Source organism: Empidonax traillii, unplaced genomic scaffold, assembly GCF_003031625.1.
Source record: "Empidonax traillii isolate 1590-97213 ecotype Southwest subspecies unplaced genomic scaffold, ASM303162v1 scaffold22:size5013007, whole genome shotgun sequence".
NCBI classification, from domain to species: Eukaryota; Metazoa; Chordata; class Aves; order Passeriformes; family Tyrannidae; genus Empidonax; species Empidonax traillii.
The window spans coordinates 1,902,721-1,921,450 of record NW_020955215.1 but is presented as its reverse complement, the minus strand read 5'-3'; the positions used below and the strand labels follow the sequence as shown (position 1 = coordinate 1,921,450).

Below are 18,730 nucleotides of genomic sequence, written 5' to 3'. Positions count from 1 at the left end.
CCACAACAGCTCTGGAAACACCCAGCCACAGGGACCTCACGAGGCCATCAGATGGGAACACCGTGTCCCCTCTAGCCTGTCACAGGCAACTACGCATGGATAGCGGCTGTTTTCGGGAAAGCATCCTGGTCAGATGCCCTGACCCTGGGGAGGAAGCTGCAGGGTTAGCAGAGTGGAGTCCTGTGGTCACTCCAGAGCCACCCTGCCTTCCTAACAGATCTTCTTTTTATCTCCTGCCCCAGGAAAGCTGCTGGCTCCCAGGAACTTGGCACTGAGGTGAACTGTTTTGGCAGCTCAACACTTTCCAAGAGTTCCCCCGAACCCCTCATACACTGGTAGCACCCACCACAGACAGCAGCAGGAAGCTGGAGCGGTGAGCTGGGGCTGGGGCAGTGCTGGACATCAGGACAGCCCCTCCAGTAGCAGGAGTGGCAGGATAATCCCATCAGAGGCCTCCAGCAGCAGCTCCTGCCTTTCCATCTCTGCTAGGGCATTAGCAGCTCCTCTTTCCCTGTGGGAGCTGGGGTGCTGATGGATGGGGAAAGCTGGGAGGGGTGACGAGGGGCAGGTAGGCTACAGACCCTGCACCCCCAGAATGGCAAGCAGTACAGCCCAGCCCCTCCACAGAGCAGGTGATGCAGGATGCAGCCCAGCCCTGCGCTCCCAGATGGATGCTGGTGCATCCCCCTGCAGCACCCCCAAGTGCAGCACCAGGAGGGGCCGGCAGCCCCCGCTCAGCAAGTGGGTCAGCTATATATAAACAGCCCCAGCAGCATTGGTACCAGGCACCTTCCTGCCTTGCATCATTGCCACCCTAAAAACCATGGCCTGGAGACAGGGGCTGTGGCAGCCGTGAAGCGCTGTCGCGTCGCCAGAGGCTCTGCTGAATCTGCTCCTTCACAACCATCACCCTGAGGGCCCACACCCTTTGCCCTGCTCGCCCAGGACGGCCAGCACAGAGCGGGAGGACCAGGTGGGACCGATGCCAAATGGACAGGGGGGCCAGGTGCGACCGATGCCTGCTGGACAATACTCCCGGGAGGCCACGGCTGCAAGCTGAGCGCACACTCCTCCACGCAGAGCAAGCCCCCAGGAGGGAGATTTCTGCTTCCATTTATTGAAACCAGCCGGATCAGCTCCCAGGCACCAAGGCAACGAGCTCAAACCCCCTCATTAAGGCTGGGCAGACACCTCCTGGCCCGAGGCACACAGACATGCCCGCCACGTGCACCCACAGGTTCGGCTCACAGGGTACTGTCGAGCAGCCCCACTGCTGCACATCACTGGGTAAGGACGTTGTGTAGGAAGATTATGCAGCAGGATGGTTTAGTCCCAGTATCCCCAGTTGGCTGCACCCCAAAGGCAGAAGCCATCCCCACTTTTACAGTTTGTGGATGCAGTAAATTGGGTGCTGGAGCCCAGGAGTTTGGTTTGGGGTGCTTTGGGCTGCTGCTCCCTTCACAGCCTCGTTGGCACCACACACAAGAGGGATGGTGCTCATCCTGCACCCCACACGCAGTTGGAAAAGGCTTTTGCAGCCTGCGGGTCTTCAGTTGTCTACAGCAGAACATCACCCAGCCTGAAGGGTTGGTTATTAGGGAAAAACACTTTAATGAGGCAGCTCATTAAAGGCAGGAACAGATTAACCCAGGAACCTGAGGAACTCAGCGACTTCAGAGCTCAAGAACAAGAAAAATAGGCATTTCCCTGGCAGCAGTGGGAGATGATGCCTCAAAGTGGTGGGCTGAGCCCATGAATCCTCAAAGCCCTTTCAAAGCCCTGCACCCTCCCAGGAGCTGTGTGAGCTCTGGAGATGAAAGACGCTGGGAAGGGTGGACCACAGCTTGAAACCTCTTAAAACACCCACTGAAATACAAGTGGAAAATACTCCATCCCCAATAGTCAACTTCAGGCACTGCCTCCTCCACTCATCAAGCAAAATCCCAGCACCAGCATGGACTTCCAGCAGGGATGCTCCAGGGACAAAGCCTTTGGCACGACACAGCCCCACTGGACAGGAGCAAAGTGGGAGGAGAGGAGAGGCAAAAGCAAACAGAGTTCAGAGTTATGGTCACCAGAGAAAAATGAACCCTGGAAAAAAGAAACAGTTCCATTTCCCACTACATCGCATGGTTGGCAGATCATCCCTTTTCACAGCCAAAGGAAACACTGGTGACTGGTGAAAGTGTGGACAACTGGGGCACCCTGGGAGGCCGGGGTTACCTCAAAGCCACTCCAGCAGCAGGGAGAAGAGTCAGGCCCGTGCAATGGCTGTTATGAATGAAGGTGGGAGCGGTGCTCTAAAGATAACTTTGTGAGCAGGTACTATTAATAGCAATACTACTGGGCTTTTTCTTTGTGCTTCCTGCGAGGCTCTGCGGGATTGATGAGCGCTAATGGATCGGGCCCTGCACAGCGCCAGGGAAGGACCGTGTGCGCGCATCACCGAGCCCACAGCACAGCGATGCCATCGAGGAACAGGGGCCAGCGGCTCACCGAGCCACCCGCCCCTGCCACGTCCGACCAGCGCTGACCCGGCGCTCAGGCCGAGGATCCCGCGCGGACCTGCTGGCGAGGCTGCTGCCATCCCGGTTTCCATGACGACTTCAGCACTTGGCGCGAGATGGAGATGACGGGATCAGCCAGGAAAGTAACTGAGCGGAGCTGGCGTCCTCCGTCTGCCGTGGCCGGCGGCACAGCCCTGCCAGCCCTGCGTGAGCGGCTGGCACAGGGCGAAGCCCCGGGAGCCTCGGGGCATCTGGGTCCCCCTCGCGTTGCAGGATGCGCATCCGCTGCTGGTTGTCCCTGTGAAGCGGAGCCTGCCCATCCCATCGGTCCCTCCCCAACACCTCCAGGAAAGCGCAAGCCAGGTCCTAACCCCCAGCCCTGTGCTGGCCACCCAGCACTGGAGCACCTAGCCAGTCTGTGCCCCGGCACTGCCCTGGGCTCTTGCCTCTGCACTGCATTTCCACTCCTGATGGGGCTGTCTCCTGGGCAGCACCACCTCTGAGCACACGGCCCAGCTTGTGACATTAGGCCCCTCCTGCACAGCAAGCAGCTTGGCAGGGTGGTACCCAGCTCCCCTCCACAGCTCAAGGAGATGCTGCAGGCTGGGGCCGAGCTGGCACCGGGATAGCCTTGATCCTCACTGGCCTTGGCCCCGCAGAGGCTTTCCCTGGCTTACAGGTAATCTAAGATCAAGTGCTCCAGCTAGACGTGCTCAGTCAGACGCGCAGAGACACCGCAGAGCAGTGGGGAACCGAACACCTGCAGCATATGACTCCCCAGTTGGCACAGTCCCCCCAGACCCTAAAGAGCACTCCCTGGGGACCCCATCCCTTGCCAAGCTGCCATACGTGGCTGCTGCATTCCCAGGCTGCTGGCAGGGAGCTCAGAGGGCCAGGGCAGTGCTGGGGGGAGCCAGGACCCCCGGCACTCCCTCCCACCCGTGTGCAGGATCCTTCCCGTGTGCCCTTTTATTCCAGCAGTGCAATTAGCCTTGCTGACCCCTGAAATCCTCAGCCTCTCTAAGCAGCCATGCATTAAATCCCGGATCCAAGAGTGGAAATAGACTTTGTAAAAGGCTTATGGCCCTATTTATTACATTTTACGCATGACGGAGTCCGACAGCACGGCAACGGCGCTGCAGCTCTGCATCCACACCGAGGCAGACAGACGGACGGACGGGCAGGGTCTGCAGCGGGCAGCAGAGCCTCGGCGGGTGTCTCCTCCCAGCCAGGCTTGGGTTGCCAGCTGAGTGCTCCCTCAGACACAGGCTGGCAGGGATATCGATCTAGATGAAAGCCAACACCGCTCTCAAGGCCGGGTAACCGTATCTGCTGCACATTTGTATTCCTTAGAGCGGGGCGGGAGGGCTGCAGCCATCTGCCAGAGCAGCTCGGGGATCCTGGGGACTCTGTGAGCCCTCTGGATGGATCTCCACTGCGCTGCCTCCTCCCATTCCACTGCACAGGCTTTACCTTCTCTGTTTCACCTACACCTTGCTAGGGCCAAGTAACACAGACCTGAGCAGCACATCACCAAAACACAGTCCTTCCTTCAGACTCAGGCCACCTCCCCAGCAGGGCAGCACCTGCCTGGTCCCTGCCTGTGCGATGGGAGCTGAGGGGGCATCGCACTGGGGTTTGCAAGGTTGTACAAGGGCATCGTGTGAAGCCAGCGTGCAGGTGTTCACCCACACATCCCCAGGGTCCCACCGTTTAGCCAGATGGCTCCTGCCCCAGGGGGATGGCAGGGGTGGCAGAGGACTGTGTGAGGGTGAGTGCTGGCATGAGGCTGCACAGATCCGAGCTGGGCAGAGGGCACAGTGAGGGGCAGGGATGGGCAGTGGGGGGATGAGGCGTGCAGGGAGGTGGAGCCACTGTGTGCAAAGGAAGCAGCAAAAAAAGAACAGAGATGAAGGCTCAAACAGCTGAGGGACCCTCTGCATTTCCTGTAGAAAACACAAGGCAGCCCTTGCATGCCTCATCAGGGCCTGAATCACAAAACAGATCAGGGAGCCCCTGCAACAGCACCAGGCCAGGGAGCTGCTCTCATCAGTGCAGCAAAACAGGTGGGACCAGAGGGAACACAAGAGTGTCATTTCCATGCATTTATAAAGAGCCAAGTACAAAGACTCAAGCAGCATGTGTCCCCAAGTCCTGGGGACACCAGCACATACGGACACAAACAACTGCTCCCCATTTCCTTGGAAGGGACTCTTGGCACCCTCAGTGCAGGGCAGTTGGAGACAACAAGAGACAAAAGCAAAGGTCATCTTGTACACTTCCAAGAAGCAGAAGCTCAGCTATGCTCCTGTGCTTTGGAGCACGGATCCTCCCTCCAAGGAGAGGTGATGGCACGTTAGCAAACAGCGTGCTTGCGCATAGATGGGCTCTGGCCTCAGAAGGCATCGAGACATTTAGAAAAAACCCTGTAGTCCACATCTCCACAGGTTCGTGCTTCCCAGCTCGGCCACTGCTGTGAGCTCCCCACTGCCCCAGGAGGGCTGCAAGCCCATCCTGCTAATGGCAGGGGAATAATAACCCCAGGTCAAACTGAACAAGGTTTAAACTCCCCATAACACCCATCCACAAAGGTCCCATACCCGCCAGGGCACTCGCAGGCTAATCCTCCCTCCAGAGCGGCTGCTATATTTAGGTATCTAAATGAGACAGAGTGGCTCTTTCCAAAAAAGAGTTCGTTTGGGTTACATAAATACGGAGAGAAACTTGAAAGCTGTATTTCCAGGTCCTTGCACTGCCATAAGCGAGCAGCAGAGATGAGGACAAAAATCTCCCCATGATAATCTTCCTTTCATTTCTTTTTGACTCAGCTGGATGTGCAGACGGGTTTCCAGCTCCTCTGGGGCTGACAGGCAGCAGGCAAGAGGTGGGAGCTGAGAAGAGGCAAGCAGGGCAAGCGGACCCTCATGGGCTGCCCCTGTTATCCACAGGAAGACTACACTGCATCCCAGATGCACTGACAGAGGAATGCAGAAGGCAGCACTGCAGGCAGGCCAGGCAGCACGGCCCACAGCACAGGCAGCAGGAGTCAACAGAAGTAAATAAACTGAGCAGCTCCAGGACTTCCCATCCGTGCCTGTCCCAACAGTCCCCCGCAACATCCCCCTCCGTCAGCTGCCGACTTCCTTCCTCCTGCATCCACTTCCACATCCCAAAGCCTCTGGTCCCGTGAGGAGAGCAGACATGCATGCACCAGCATGTCCTGCATACCTACCATGGCTCACCACAAGTGCTAGGGCTGTGAGCAGGGGCTGCCCCCTGCTCCCCAGTTCAGCTGCTGGGCAGAGCTGGATGCCGGTCGTGGGCACAGCAGCGTCCCCAGCAGAGCTGGGTGACAACTTGCACCATGAGGGTTTCTGGGGACACAGACCACGTGCTTTCATTTTCAAAACATATATAAATAGACATATTTATTCCTTCTTAAAAGGACATGGCCACAAGAAAAAATAAAAAAAAAGCAGCTCAAATACCATCCAACCTTTCAGCCTGAGAAAACCACACAGTTCTCACAGGCTTGAGCTCTGTTACCTGGGAAATGGGTTCTAGCACTCAAAGCCCGCATGCGCCAGTCTCCCAGTGGGGCCCACACAGAAACAGAAACTTCCTTTTTAAGAAAAAAAAAATAGCAATTTTTTTCTTTTCGTTATCAGGATGGTTCGGTCGTGACTGTGTGCAAGCTTGCTTGAAAGGAGAAATGACGGTGGTGGTTTAAATCTCCTGCTCTGCAGAGCTCTGGGGTTTATGCTGTTCCAGGCAAGGTTTAAAAATCCTCCCATCATTAAGATGCGGGAGGGTGGCTCTGAGCTGCACACACATGGCACAGGCAGGGCTGCAGGTCCCAGAGCCCAGGGGGCAAAGGGAAGCAGCTCAGCAGCTTCGGTTTGCAGGGAGCCAACAGGAATGCAAAGTCTAATTAGCTGGAAGCCAAAGTTGCAAACAGTTGCACCGAGGCATTAAAAGTGCCAGGAAATCAGGACTGAGGGACTGGAGCTGGACAAAGTTCAGCCCCGCTGTGCTGGGTGCCAGGTGAGCGACCTCTGTGTGGCAGGAGTGGGTGCTGCCAGCTCACCTGGCATGACCCACGGTGCAGCCCCTGCCCTGCCCTCTGCCAGTGCTGCCTACAAGCCCCGATCCCTGCACACAGACAGTGGTCCTCCCCCTGCTCCAAGCCCAGGGAGCGTGTGCTCTGCCTGGGCACTGTGCATGGAGCCAAAGGACCGTGGTCACCCCAGCTCTGCGCCCACCAGCATCCACACACTGTGATGGAGAGGGGTTGGCATGGGGCTGGCACAGGGACTGGCATCTACAGGGAAAAGAGAGCCAGAGCCTGTCCCTGCTTCAGCCTTCCAGAGGAGCTGCGTAAGTGCCACATTTGACACCTCCAGCTCCTCACTGTTACCAAGTCACATGCACAGCTACAGCCCGGTGTGACCACTGCTGCTCTCTGCTCCAACCCAGCCTGGCTGCAGCTCAGCCCTGTCAGTCCTGTGTGCACGCAAAGGGGATGTCTCCTGAAACACCCCACGGCTACAGATGCACTTTCTTCATAAGAAAAAAAAAAAAAAAAACAACAAAAAACAAACAACTCACTCCTACCTAGGAACTTGGCTAAAAATGAAAGAAGAAGGGCTCAGCAAAAATGCTGCCGAGGGTGGGGGACAGAGACCATGCTGCCTGCTCCCAGCAGCACCTCCCTTGCACCCCAGCTGGGGCTGCTCCAGCTATGGGTCACCTCGTGGCAGGACAACCGGGTCTCCAGCTGTCACTTGTGAAATCTGCATCCCTCCCGCCTCATCTGTGCTGGAGGGAGGACAAGAAACATGATTAGAGGCAGTTGGGCTTCCTTCCGTCCACATGGCGCAGGCGGCTGCCCCAGCCCGCGGCTCCGCTGCGGCACAGCCCGGCTCAGCCCAGCCCGGCTCAGCAAAGCCCGGCTCAGCCCCCCGCCCGCACGGGACGCTCTGCCCTCTCCATTCGCCACAGGATTTCCTTGCTATTGACGTGCATGAAAATTAGGAAATGAGGGTTCCTCGGGGAATAGGTGGGGAAGGCAGCTTTTGGCGGGGGGTTGGGGAGAAAGGATGACACCTCCCACACCCTCGCCCGCCACCCCATGTGCCGGGATCGAACGGGGTCCTGCGGCCTCCCGACACAAAGGCTGGGGAGCAGAAGGGACGGGAGTGATGAACTTCTACGATTCTATGATTCGAACTCGCTGCAAACTGAAACAGGAACCGGGGAGCCTGGCCGGCGGCGCTGGCTCAGCAGAGGGGCTGCGGCGCTGCCCTGGCCGCGGCCACAGGGCGCAGAGGAAGAATTTAGAAAATGCATCTCAGTAAAGATACGCTGCTGCCCTGCAACTGTAGTCGCTGCAAGAGCCTGAGGCGCCACCTCAGCACAAAAACATCCATATAAAGCATGTACTGCTCATCCCAGGGGAGGGGAGAAGTGTCACATCAGCCCTGCGGCGCACGGGGGGCTCTCCCGCCTCGGCCCCCATCACCAGCCTGCCCTCGCCAAGGGGGGGGCGTCGCTGGGTGGGCAGGGGGCCATGGGGACAGTGGGGACGCGTGAGCAGATGTAAAAAGGTCCTGTAAGGTTTCAGCAGGACCCTCATTGTTCTCGGAGATCCTGGTACTGGGGTGCCCATCCAGCACCCAGGCCTTGCCTCGGGACAGCCGGGATGTGAGATAAGTGAAGTGTTTTCCCTAAGCCCCGCTTTGCTGCCCGGAGCCGGCAGAGATCAAAGGTTAGTCTGGCTACTGGATGGGGCCATGTCCCCAGGGCTGCCACAGCGGTCTCCACATCCCCCACCAGTAGATACCAGACTTGCCACATGGAGAGCCCCTCCCCGGGGGGTCTCCAGATCTTACAGGACCAGAAGAGATTTCCAGGTTTTGCTTTACCCTGTCTTCTTAATTCAGAAGTGAACTGCTTTAACACAGCAGCTTGCAGCAGCTCAGCCCTGGTTGTTGCCTCTGTTTGAGGAAGTGCAGCGACACGGGGCTGGATAGGGACAGAGCTGACGAGACCCTGAGCACAGCCAGATCCGTGCAAAGTCCTTCAGCGTTTCTCGGAAGCTCCCATTATTAGGAAAACAAAATAAAAAACAACCTCCGTACATAAATAAATAATTATTTGTGAGCCAGAGTTCAGGAAAAGTGCTGAAAAGCAGAAAAGCCGAGCGATAAGGGAAGGGAAACACATTGGTTGGACCATCACCCAGTGCCTACGGTGCCTGTGCCCCTGGAAGTAGGTCACTACCTCACCTGACCACCCGCCCCATTAACTTCAACCTTTAGTCTCTGGCTCGTTACTACAAGCAGGGGCAGCTTAAAACATCCTCTCCCAGGAGCTCAGAAGCTCCCGGGAAGGTGGTTCTCCAGGCAGCAGACCTCCAGGCAGGTGGGAATCTGCCCTTCCAGGCAGGGGAGCAGGCTGCCCACTCTTGGGGTGCAGGAAGGGGCTGCCCAGCCCATGTGCCCCCGGGAGCAGGAGACCTGCAGGGCCGGGATCGCGGCGGTCAGCCCGGCACGGCCGCGCTGGCGGCGGCTCCGGCGCGTACAAAGTTCCCCCCCTGCTAAATCACTCCAGGCTGCCAAGCAGTCACGAGAAATATAAGCCCGCGCGGGGTTGCCATGGAGCGGGGCTCAGCTGCGGGAGACCGGAGCCGGTTCCTCCGGCAGACGTGTTTGTGGCCGAGGCCCTGCCAGCACCTCGTGTCCCGGCTCCTCGGTGGCAGCGAGCGAGTGCCACGTGCGTGGTCCCGGTGGAGCCTTATCTCTGGGGACAGCGCTTCCCTCCTCCGACAGAGCCAGTGCTGCAGAGCCCCACAGGGTGGCCGAGCTCTGAGAGCCCTGCAGGGGTGATGCCCCTCGCCTTGGTGACACCATCTCCCTGAGGCCATGGACACTTGTGGCTTCAGTGGTGTCATTTGCCCTGCAGGCACCGGGCAGCAATAGCACAGACACCCACAATGCGTCTGCCCTGGCTAGATGATGTCTCCAATCCTCCATAGTGCTGGCACGTGCCAGCCAGGGAGAATTGTGCCCTTCATAGAATCACAGAATGGTCTGGGTTGGGAGGGAGGTTAAAGATCATCGACCTCCAACCCCCTGCAATGGGCAGGGACACCTTCCACTAGAACACGTTGCTCCAAGCCCCTTCCAACCTGGCCTTGATCACTTCCAGGGATGGGGCAGCCACAGCTTTGCCGGACAACCCGTGCCAGGGTACCACCAACACAGGGAAGAAATTCTTCCAAACATCCAATCTAAACCTACTCTCTCTCAGTTTAAATCCATTCTTCGTGATCCTGTCACTACAGGATTACAGCTCCCATGCTCTGTCAGTTCCCTAGTCCCACTGAAGAGGATCTCAGAGCCTGGTGGGCTCCTGCCCCAGCACGAGTGGGCTGCGAAGAACCAGCCTGTGGCATCCCTGTCCCCAGCCCTGCACCAGGAACCATGAGACCCACTCCTCAAAGCCATGGGTTTGGGGCTGAAAGGGGCATCCCTCAGGCATTTTTCACTGGACAACCCAACCGTGCTGATAAGCTGGTGCAAGTGGAGTTTCTAACTACAAAGAGGCTTTTGACATTGGAAAGGTTAATGGGAGAGAGATCCCTCTCTCTCACAAAGCTCCCTTTGCTGGAGGCCTTAGGTTGAGACCTTAATTATTCACCTGTTGGAGAGGTGCCTTTCCATTACGGCATGAGACCAGGGCAGGGATGTGCAGGCAGGCAGGAGGAAAGCCCACAGCGTGGGGCACCCCTGGGACACCAGTCACAAGCAGGGTGTGCAGGCAGGTGGGCAGAGGGGCCCTCTGAGGAAGCAGATCTCAGGCCAGCCCTGCCTTCCCTCTCAGCTGCTCCCAGCGGCTGCTCTCTCCCGGCTCCGAGCGGCAGGATCAGCAGCAGGCTGTGCTCGCCAGCCTCCGCAGCCTCCGCTGCGGCGGGGACGGCCACCGGCATCCCCAGCACCCGCCGCTCCCACTCCGCCGGCACGGCCTCCTCACAGTCGGTGACAGCCACCGGGACACAGCCACCCCTTCCCAGGGAGTGAGGGGTCTCCAGCCCCGGCAATGCAGCAGCCCTTGGATCTAGGCTGCAGCGATGCAGCCAGGCTGAGGATACATTCTGCACAGGCCCCTGGGCTGTCTCAGTCATCCAAACATCCCCCCTCCCCAAATCTTTCAGAGAAAACATGCAGAGAAAGCAGGATATTGCTCTGCTCAGTGAGGACTATCAGAAATTAGGGATGCATCCCTACTTCATTACTAGCAGTGCCAACCCACCGAGGGCTCGCTGTGCCTCCTGCACTCATCGATGGATTAAGCTGTTAGCAGGAGACTGGGAAGTTAAAAGAGGGAATATTGTATTTCAGTTTCATGTGATCTTTAAGCATCTCTCAGAGAAGCAGGCTGGTGGTTTTTTTAATTCTTTCCCCCCCTGCTGCAGTTTGGGGTTTTTAAACAAATTGAAGCTGTAAGAGCCACAGTGCTCCTGCCTCTGGCAGGGATTCCGAGAGCTGCTGGCCGCTCCGTGGTGCTCTCGGCAGAGCTGCCTGGCTGGCACTTCCCAGAGCCTGGTGCCAGCAGACGAACCAGCTACAACCAGCTTCCCACCTCTGAGCAGCAGAGTTGCACAAAATGGATTAAGCAGGCCCAGAAATGGCACGTTTTGAGTGCAAAACCACTTTTTTTTTGTTGTAGAAAAAAAAGGGAAAAGGAGTTGACTTCACATATCAAGTGAAAAACCCTGATTTTCTTTCTGTAGCAATGCAGGTACCACGTGAATCATCGCTGTCCTCAATATGTAAATAGAGGTTAGCAGGCACCCTCAGCTCAAAACCTTATGATTAAGGGACTAATGCAAATATCCATGTCAAACCTTCACCGTGCATCTCCCCAAGAGCCTTCCTCAGGATTCCTCACATGGAGAGGAATGGACCACCTGGCACCCACATGCACCCAACTGCGCCTTTCTCGAAACCTACTGCAAAAGCAAGGGCTGGGGAGGAGCATGGGGCAGAGAGAGGGGGAGGGCCAGAGTTCCTCAAAATTTCCACAAAGGAAATGGCTAATATTTGTGATCTCATGGCCTCCTGACATTGTAGCCTCTGTGCATAAATCTGATCTCGTGCTGGAGCCTTGGGGTCTTTGCAGAAGCAGCTTTTGGGCTCCATTGAGAAGTCAGTAACCCAGTTGTAAGCAGAGGCTCGTACAGTAGTAATGGGGAGAGACGTCAGCTTCAGCCCGGCCCGCCTCCCGCTCCCAGTTAAAAGGCAGCATGTGACAGAGCCAGGGCTGGAGCCTTCCCCGCAGTTTCATCAGAGGTTAAGGTACAAGCACAACACATGCTTACAACTTCAGGCGGTTCTTAAGCAGATGCATGCAAATCATAGCTGGGGGGGGCTCTTTTCCTTCCTTTTTCCTTTTTCTCTATTCTTTTCATCCCAGCCTTGAGCCCCTCTGCGCACGTGGGGACAGAGAGGAAATGGAATTATCGAAAGCAGGCGCCGGACGGGAGAGCACACACAGGCTGCACGGTCCCCTCACTGCTCCACACTTTCTGCACCTGCAGACTTCAGACCAGCACTACCCGTGCACCTCCCTGCACAGCTCCCTCCATCAGAGTGCATGTAGGGGAGAGGGAAAAAACCAGGGGACGCAGCAAACCGCATTTCAGGAGCTGCCATAAACACGGTCTTATTTCAGCACAGGCCATTTCACAGTCCCAAATTTTGCAGGGAATGTTCACAACATGGTGGGTTTGTGCCAGAGAACGATGACAATTCACAGGATTTTTCCCCCCCACTAGCAGTCTCTTTTTGGAAGAAGATTCCTAAATTGGCACATCAAATGCTGACCAAAAAGCAAAAAAAAAAAAAAAAGAGAAGCACGGCTTCAGACGTGTGCCGCAATCATACGGGCTTTTCACGGAAAGCATGCAGAGAACAGAAGGATTATTGCAGGGAAGTGGAGCCAGGAACTTTCACCTGCCCAGGGAGCAGTAGGGCTGGTGGGAGCTGCAGCCTTTCTGCTGTACTTCCGAGGGATGGCATCCCTCACAACCAGCCTCCTCCGAGGGACAGCATCCCACACCGCCAGCCTCCTCTCCTCTAAGTCGACGGCTCCCTCAGCAATAATAAAACAAATCAAACAAGAAAACACAAGCAACTTACAAAATCTTCTCGGCCCACTTCTCACCCTTCCTGACCCTTCTGCTGTAATCAACCTGTCAGCAGCTCTTCGTTAACAACCCAAGCTGCCGCCTCCCCCCTGATCTGCCCCCAGCAAGCCGCCCGGGTCCCGTGCCAAGCCGGAGCGCTCTGGAGCTGGTGCATGCGAGGAGAGGTGCCGGGACTACATCAATCTGGCTGGTGGCAAGACCTGCCTGGTTCTGTCTGGCACATGCACCGGGGGCAAATCTGATTTACCAAGTCTTGAGACCTTGTTTGTTTTGAACCTAAACGGTAGGATTAGTCCTCGTCCCGTTCCCTACACACACTCTGTTTGCAATCCCGGAGCTAAACTGGTGAGAGAGCAAGGGTTGGGATGAATGTGCTCGCTCCACAATCGGAGCTATTTTGTAATCCGTGGTTATGAAAGTGAAGGGTCGGGGGATGACATATAACTACAGAAAACTCTTCCCACTTGCACCAGCCTCATCAATCCGGCTGCAAAATGCGCGGCAGCGCTCCGGATCAGTCACGGCTCCGGCTCCTGCCCGGTTTATTGTATAGCGCCTCTCTTCCAGCCCCCAAAATGGAAAAGCATGCGAGCCCTATAGCCAGCACGGCTCGCTCTCGTGATCCCGCCGGCGCTGCCAAGGAGCCTTAATCTGATTTTAATACCCAGCTCCGTCCAAAAGACAACCCATCCACATTATGGAGCGGGTGACTCGCAGTACCGAGACCCCTCTCCCTGTCGCACAACCTCCCCTCCCCAAACCTCCATCCCCCAAGATCCCAGCCCGTATGCGTGGAATTGACGCTTGGAATGACTCATCCCACAGCCCGGCTCTTATCAAAACCCCCACCGCGCAGCCCCCTGCGGAGCCCCCCCCACCCCCGCCGCCTGCACCGCGCCGCCCCCTCCCCACCTTTAGGGGGGCTGTAACAAACGGGGGGAGGGGGGGCGGCTGTCTGTGCCGAAACCCATCAACCCATCGACTTCTCCCCCCTTCACCCCCAAAATCCCTGCAGATGGCGGGGGTGGCGGGGGTGGCGGGTGGCGGAGGGGGGGCGGGAGTCCACGTGCGAGTGGTGCTGAAAGCGCCAGCGGGGCTGCGGGGAAAGCCGCGGGGAGGGGCGCGCAGGGAACCGCGGGTGGGACCCCCGCAGACCCACGGGGCACCCCGCGGGAGAGCCATTCCCCGCACCCCCCCGCTCCGGCAGAACCAGCTCTTCCCCCAGGTGCCCGGGAAGAGACGGGGGTGTGTGTGGGGGGGGGTGGGGGGTCTGCCGGCTTCCCCCTCCCCACACACCCCGTCCAGTTGCAGCGCGCTGGGGCCCCGTCCTGCAGAGCCCCCTCGGCGCGCTCCCTACCTGGCTGTCAGCGAGGTAACTGAAGACGAAGGAGGAAAGATCCTCATCGAGCAGAGAGCTGCAATCCGGCCCCGGCTCCGCCATCTTCCACCACCTCCGGCTGGGGCTGAGGCGGCACCGAGCATGCAGCAGGCGCGGCGGCGGGAGCCGGGCGGCCGGCGGGGCGGGGAGGGGAGCGCCGGGGCGGAGCGCCCGCAGCCCCCGCCCGCCGGCTGCGGGAGCCGGGCACGGGGAGGGCAGCGCCGGGGAGCGGGCTGCTGAGCGCCCCGTGGGGTTTGCGCCACACGCGTGGGGCACCAGCACCGTCCCGCGGGGCGCGCACCCGCTCCGAGCACCGCTCTGTGCGTGGGTGTCCCTTGGAAGCGCCGGCGTTCGAAAGTGGGGGTGTCCAGCACGACCGGGTGCCGCTCCGCGCTCTCCAGGTCACTCCGAGTTGAGAGAGACCTAAGCGATGGGTGCAGCGTGTCAGGCTGGGAGGGTGTCATCCAGGCTTCCCCAGGGACACACACACACACGCACACGCAGGGAACCCACTGTAAGCGATGCCATGCACACCTTAGAGTGCCAGCCCTTGGAAGCGGAGCGACCCAGAGGCTGCCAGCATCACCGGGTGCAGCGTGTCAGACAGGAGGGGGTCACACCCAGGCTCTGGGTTCTCCCACGGTTGCAGAGCGATGCGTGGCTCTTGCAGACACGTGTGGGGCTCGAGCACCTTCCCCATGGACAGACACCCGTCCAGGGAACTCACTTTAGGCAATGCCAAACACACTCCTTAGAAGTGCTAGCCCATAAAACTGGGGATACCCAGAGGCTGCCAGTATCACCAGGTGCCACTCCACGGCCCCAGGGTCACTCCCGAGTGGAGATATATGAACGCTGGGTGCAGTGTGTTGCACTGGGGTGTCACATCCAGGATCTCTGACGGTTCACTCCGGGTTGCAGAGTGCCCCATGGTTCTTGCAGACATAGATGGGACACAAGCACCTTCCCCAGGGACACGCATCCAGCCAGTGAACCCAATTTAAGCACCCCTGTGCACACCTTTAAGGTACCAGCTCTTAAAAGTGTGGGCTCCCGGCACCACCAGGCACCTCTCAACAGTCCCCAGGTCACCTCATGTTGAGATACATAAACCCTGAGAGCAACATGTTGGGCTCAAGGTCACTTCCAGGCTTGGTGAGTCTGCACCGAAGTGGGGCCAGGTGACTGAGAGCGAAAAGAGTAACAAGGAGTGAAAGATCTTCAGATTTCCCATGTTTTCATCTCAGTGCTCATCCTGCTGCTGCTGCGAGCATCTTGATGTCACGCACGTCATCTTTCTGTCTGGGGTTTTGAGGCGTATACTAAAAGCCCTTTCAGAAATAATTAATGACGGGACCAAAAATCTCATGAATGTTCTATTTACTTACCCGTAGCAATTATGTGGGAAAGAGCAGGTCTTGGCACTGCAGCCTGAATTAGCTGATACACAACTGAGTGGCAACACCTGCAGCTTAATGGCTCCAATCCTTGAATCCCCTCAGACGGTCCAGACAGTCCTGCAGGGTCACTGTAAAGAGCTGATGGAGCAAAAGGCAGCAGAGGGATCTGGGTGGGGAGTTCTGCATCAGGCTCTGGAAGGTGAACAGACAGCGCTTCTTCCTCTGGCAGAGAAGGCCCACTGCCTGTCCACGTTCTCACCTTGCTGTTGTCCCAAAGGCAGAGCTGTTTCCAGGCAGTCTTTAATTCCCTCTGGCCTCCCTTTTGTTCACAACATGCTGTGAACACCATGCAGTGTAACAGCACTGGGTTTTCCCTGATGATCCCAAGCCTTGCACCTAAGGGAGATGTCCACAAACAGCGTGTGTTATGTCTTACTGGTGAGAGCTGGGGGCCAGGGCGGTTTGGCTGCTGGGATGGGACAAACTCTTCCTCATTGCTGTGCACTCTATTACTGATTACTGTCACGAAGTGCCAAAACGTTACCCAAGGTGCTTTCCCAGCTGCCCTGCCAGCAATGAAAACTCTCTTCCCATGGGTGGGAGGTTTGGGCCCAGAAATGCATTTCCAGGATTCACAGCTGCAGCTCACAGCAGACACAGCACAGAGCACGGTGCTGGCACGGAAGGGCCAGGCAAGGAAATTGCCTTGCTCTGGGACATGTGCAGTTACAGAGTGACAAAGGTGAGCTGAGAACTGGAGGGATATTTGCCCCATCAGGGGAAAAAGAAGGACTGGAAGACCTCACCACTAAAGAAGTGTTTTTGGATGAATTTGTGAACAAAAGACGAGGTTCTCACTTGAGTATCTTGTGATGTCCTTTAAACCAGCTGTGCTCAAATAGGAAGGGGGTTAATAATCGTGGGAACTCCTTGTGAATGTTCATTCTAAAATCAAGTTATGCGTAGCTGTGTGTCTCAGAAATACCTTTTCCTTTCTGGTCTTTGTGCAAGCACAGTTTCTCTCCCCTTGCTTTCTAACCCAAGGAGGTTCCCAGTCCCCAGCAGTCGCACCCTGGCACCACCCACCCACAGGATGCAGCTCGCCCAGGCAGCCCCCAGGCACTGAAAAGTGTGTGGAAAGCAAAGCCCAGACTGTGCTGCTCCATTTTTCCTCTGGATAGAGATGGGTTAGGGCTTCTTCCAGCCCTGTGATCAAAACTGGATGGGACACTGGGGGTCAGGCTGCCCTTGTGTGGAGAGGGGGACAGAGGACAGCAGAGATGGAGTGAAATGGGGGCATCTTGGAGGAGTGGACTTGCCACTGCTTCTGGGTTTCAGTGGGATTCTGGAGGACGAAGTACAGTTGCTCACGTGGCTGCAGGCTTATGTTAACATGCCCAACTTCAGCTCCTGACTGCTCTGCTTTTTTGCACAGTCCAGGTGTTTTTTCTGTGCCTTTTGGGTTTTTTTCACCCACAGAATGGAGATAACATCACTTCCCTGTGCCCTGGAACTTCTGGGAGGGCTGGTTGAATAACACTCATAAAAAGGGCTTCGAAAGCACCAGGAGAGAGGCGAAGGAGGACAAAATGTTATAACTGGTGTTGTCTCCACCTCCTTAGAAGTCAGTCATGTGGCAGCCTCAGAAACACCCGCGGTGGGTGGAGATGGAGTCTGATCCACAGCACTTGAGTGCTGTGGTGTGAATGGGACATCATATTCCCTGTGCACACATCCTGCTCTGCTCACAGGGCGACCGGGCAGCTTTGCCACGTGCTCACAGCTTTCCTCCTGAAGCAGACCCTGAGCTCTGTGAGCAGGGGAGCTGCCAGAGCTCCGGCTTCTGCTGCTCTCTGTGTTTATGTACTCATAGAGGTGTCGGCCACAGCTGAGTTGAAATAAGCCCCTGTGCCCACCCTCGCCTGCCAGCCCAGGCTGAGCTGGAGCGCCCCATGACACTGAGCCGGCGCTGCAGACACGCGATGCTAAGCCCAGAGGGGCGGGGGATAATATTACCAAGGTAAAATATAACAGGAAAAGCTTGCAAATGTCCTTTCAAAACAACAGCGAGTGAGTAATGTCATTGGGCCAGCGGTCAGGAGGGGACAGGGTTTGAAGGTACCCTTAGCCTGCCAAAGGCCAAGCGTGGGACAGGGGCAGGAGCCAATGAGCAGTGGCTGGGCAGGAGACACCCCGCGCCGGGCAACCTCCCGCCTTCGCTCTCACGTTGCAGCTGCCTCTGTTTGTGGATGGCAAAATGTGGTAAGGACCAGGCAGTGAGAGGCAACGGCAAATGGGGCTCCTCCGGGTGACAACATTCCCAGCCTCTGGTGGGTCCTCGCCAGCCCCCCGCCACGTGACACTTTCTCCTTGGCACTAAAATCAAATGCAGCCCCCAGGGGGATTTGCGTGGTGGCCGCTCCTGCTGGGGACGCGGGGGAAAGGCGCTCTGTGCTGGCAGGAGCTCTCTGAGTCAGCAACTGGGTAAGCTGGGGGCAGCTGAAGGGGAAGGTGTCCCTGAGGCTCTCCCAGAGCCCTCCCCTAAAACAATCTTCATTCATGCAGGCTGCTCACTGGGGCCCCACTCCCCACGGGGCAGGAGTGGTTGGCAGTGCCATGCCCTGGGTTTCACCGAGTTTCTGTTCTTGGCTCCCTTCCACAAGCTCTGCTTTTCCTTCCCCTCAGCCCCACTTGGTACTCAGCTCAGCCTTATCCTTCACCTGAAGTCACTGAGCACAGGGACATAGTGTCACTTTTCTTCTGTGCTTTCTGTGTCCGGTGGCTCCTGATCAGCCATGTTCACCTGGAAGCTCCTGCTTCCTCCTCCTCCTCCTTCTTCTCAGTTTGTGACATGAGGGCTCTGTTATGCTTAATGGTCAGCCAGGACTGAAGCTCTGGAAATGCTCCACTGGGTGACATGGCCCCTTTCTCCCCCCAAGCCCAGGTGGAAACTGCCCCTCCACTCTCAGTCTGATGTCCTCTTTGCCACAGGGCTGAGGATGCAGCCTCTGGAGCTGGAGCGGACCTGGGAGACAAAAGAGTGGCTTCACAGGACCAGTAGGTGCTGGCTGAGCTCCTGGCTCTGAGATCCAACTTGCCCAGGGAGCAGGGCTGAGGCTGTGCTAATTCAGAGGTTGCTGTTCCTGCTTCATCATCCCTGGGCATCATTGAGGAACAATACTCCAGTGTGCCAGCGAAGCCCCTCATGCAGGCACACATGGAAACCATGCACACT

General features: G+C 57.3%; 1 protein-coding gene across 1 annotated transcript in view; it reads right to left on the bottom strand.

Moving 5' to 3' along the window:
* The window catches only part of PPARGC1B (PPARG coactivator 1 beta), a 49,124-nt gene extending 34,913 nt beyond the window's left edge, over positions 1-14,211 (bottom strand). The window contains exon 1 of the mRNA XM_027901752.1: positions 14,075-14,211. Coding sequence (XP_027757553.1) covers positions 14,075-14,158 — 84 coding nt within the window. The 5' untranslated portion in view covers positions 14,159-14,211. The remainder of the gene's footprint in view (positions 1-14,074) is intronic.
* Positions 14,212-18,730: the final 4,519 nt, after the last annotated feature.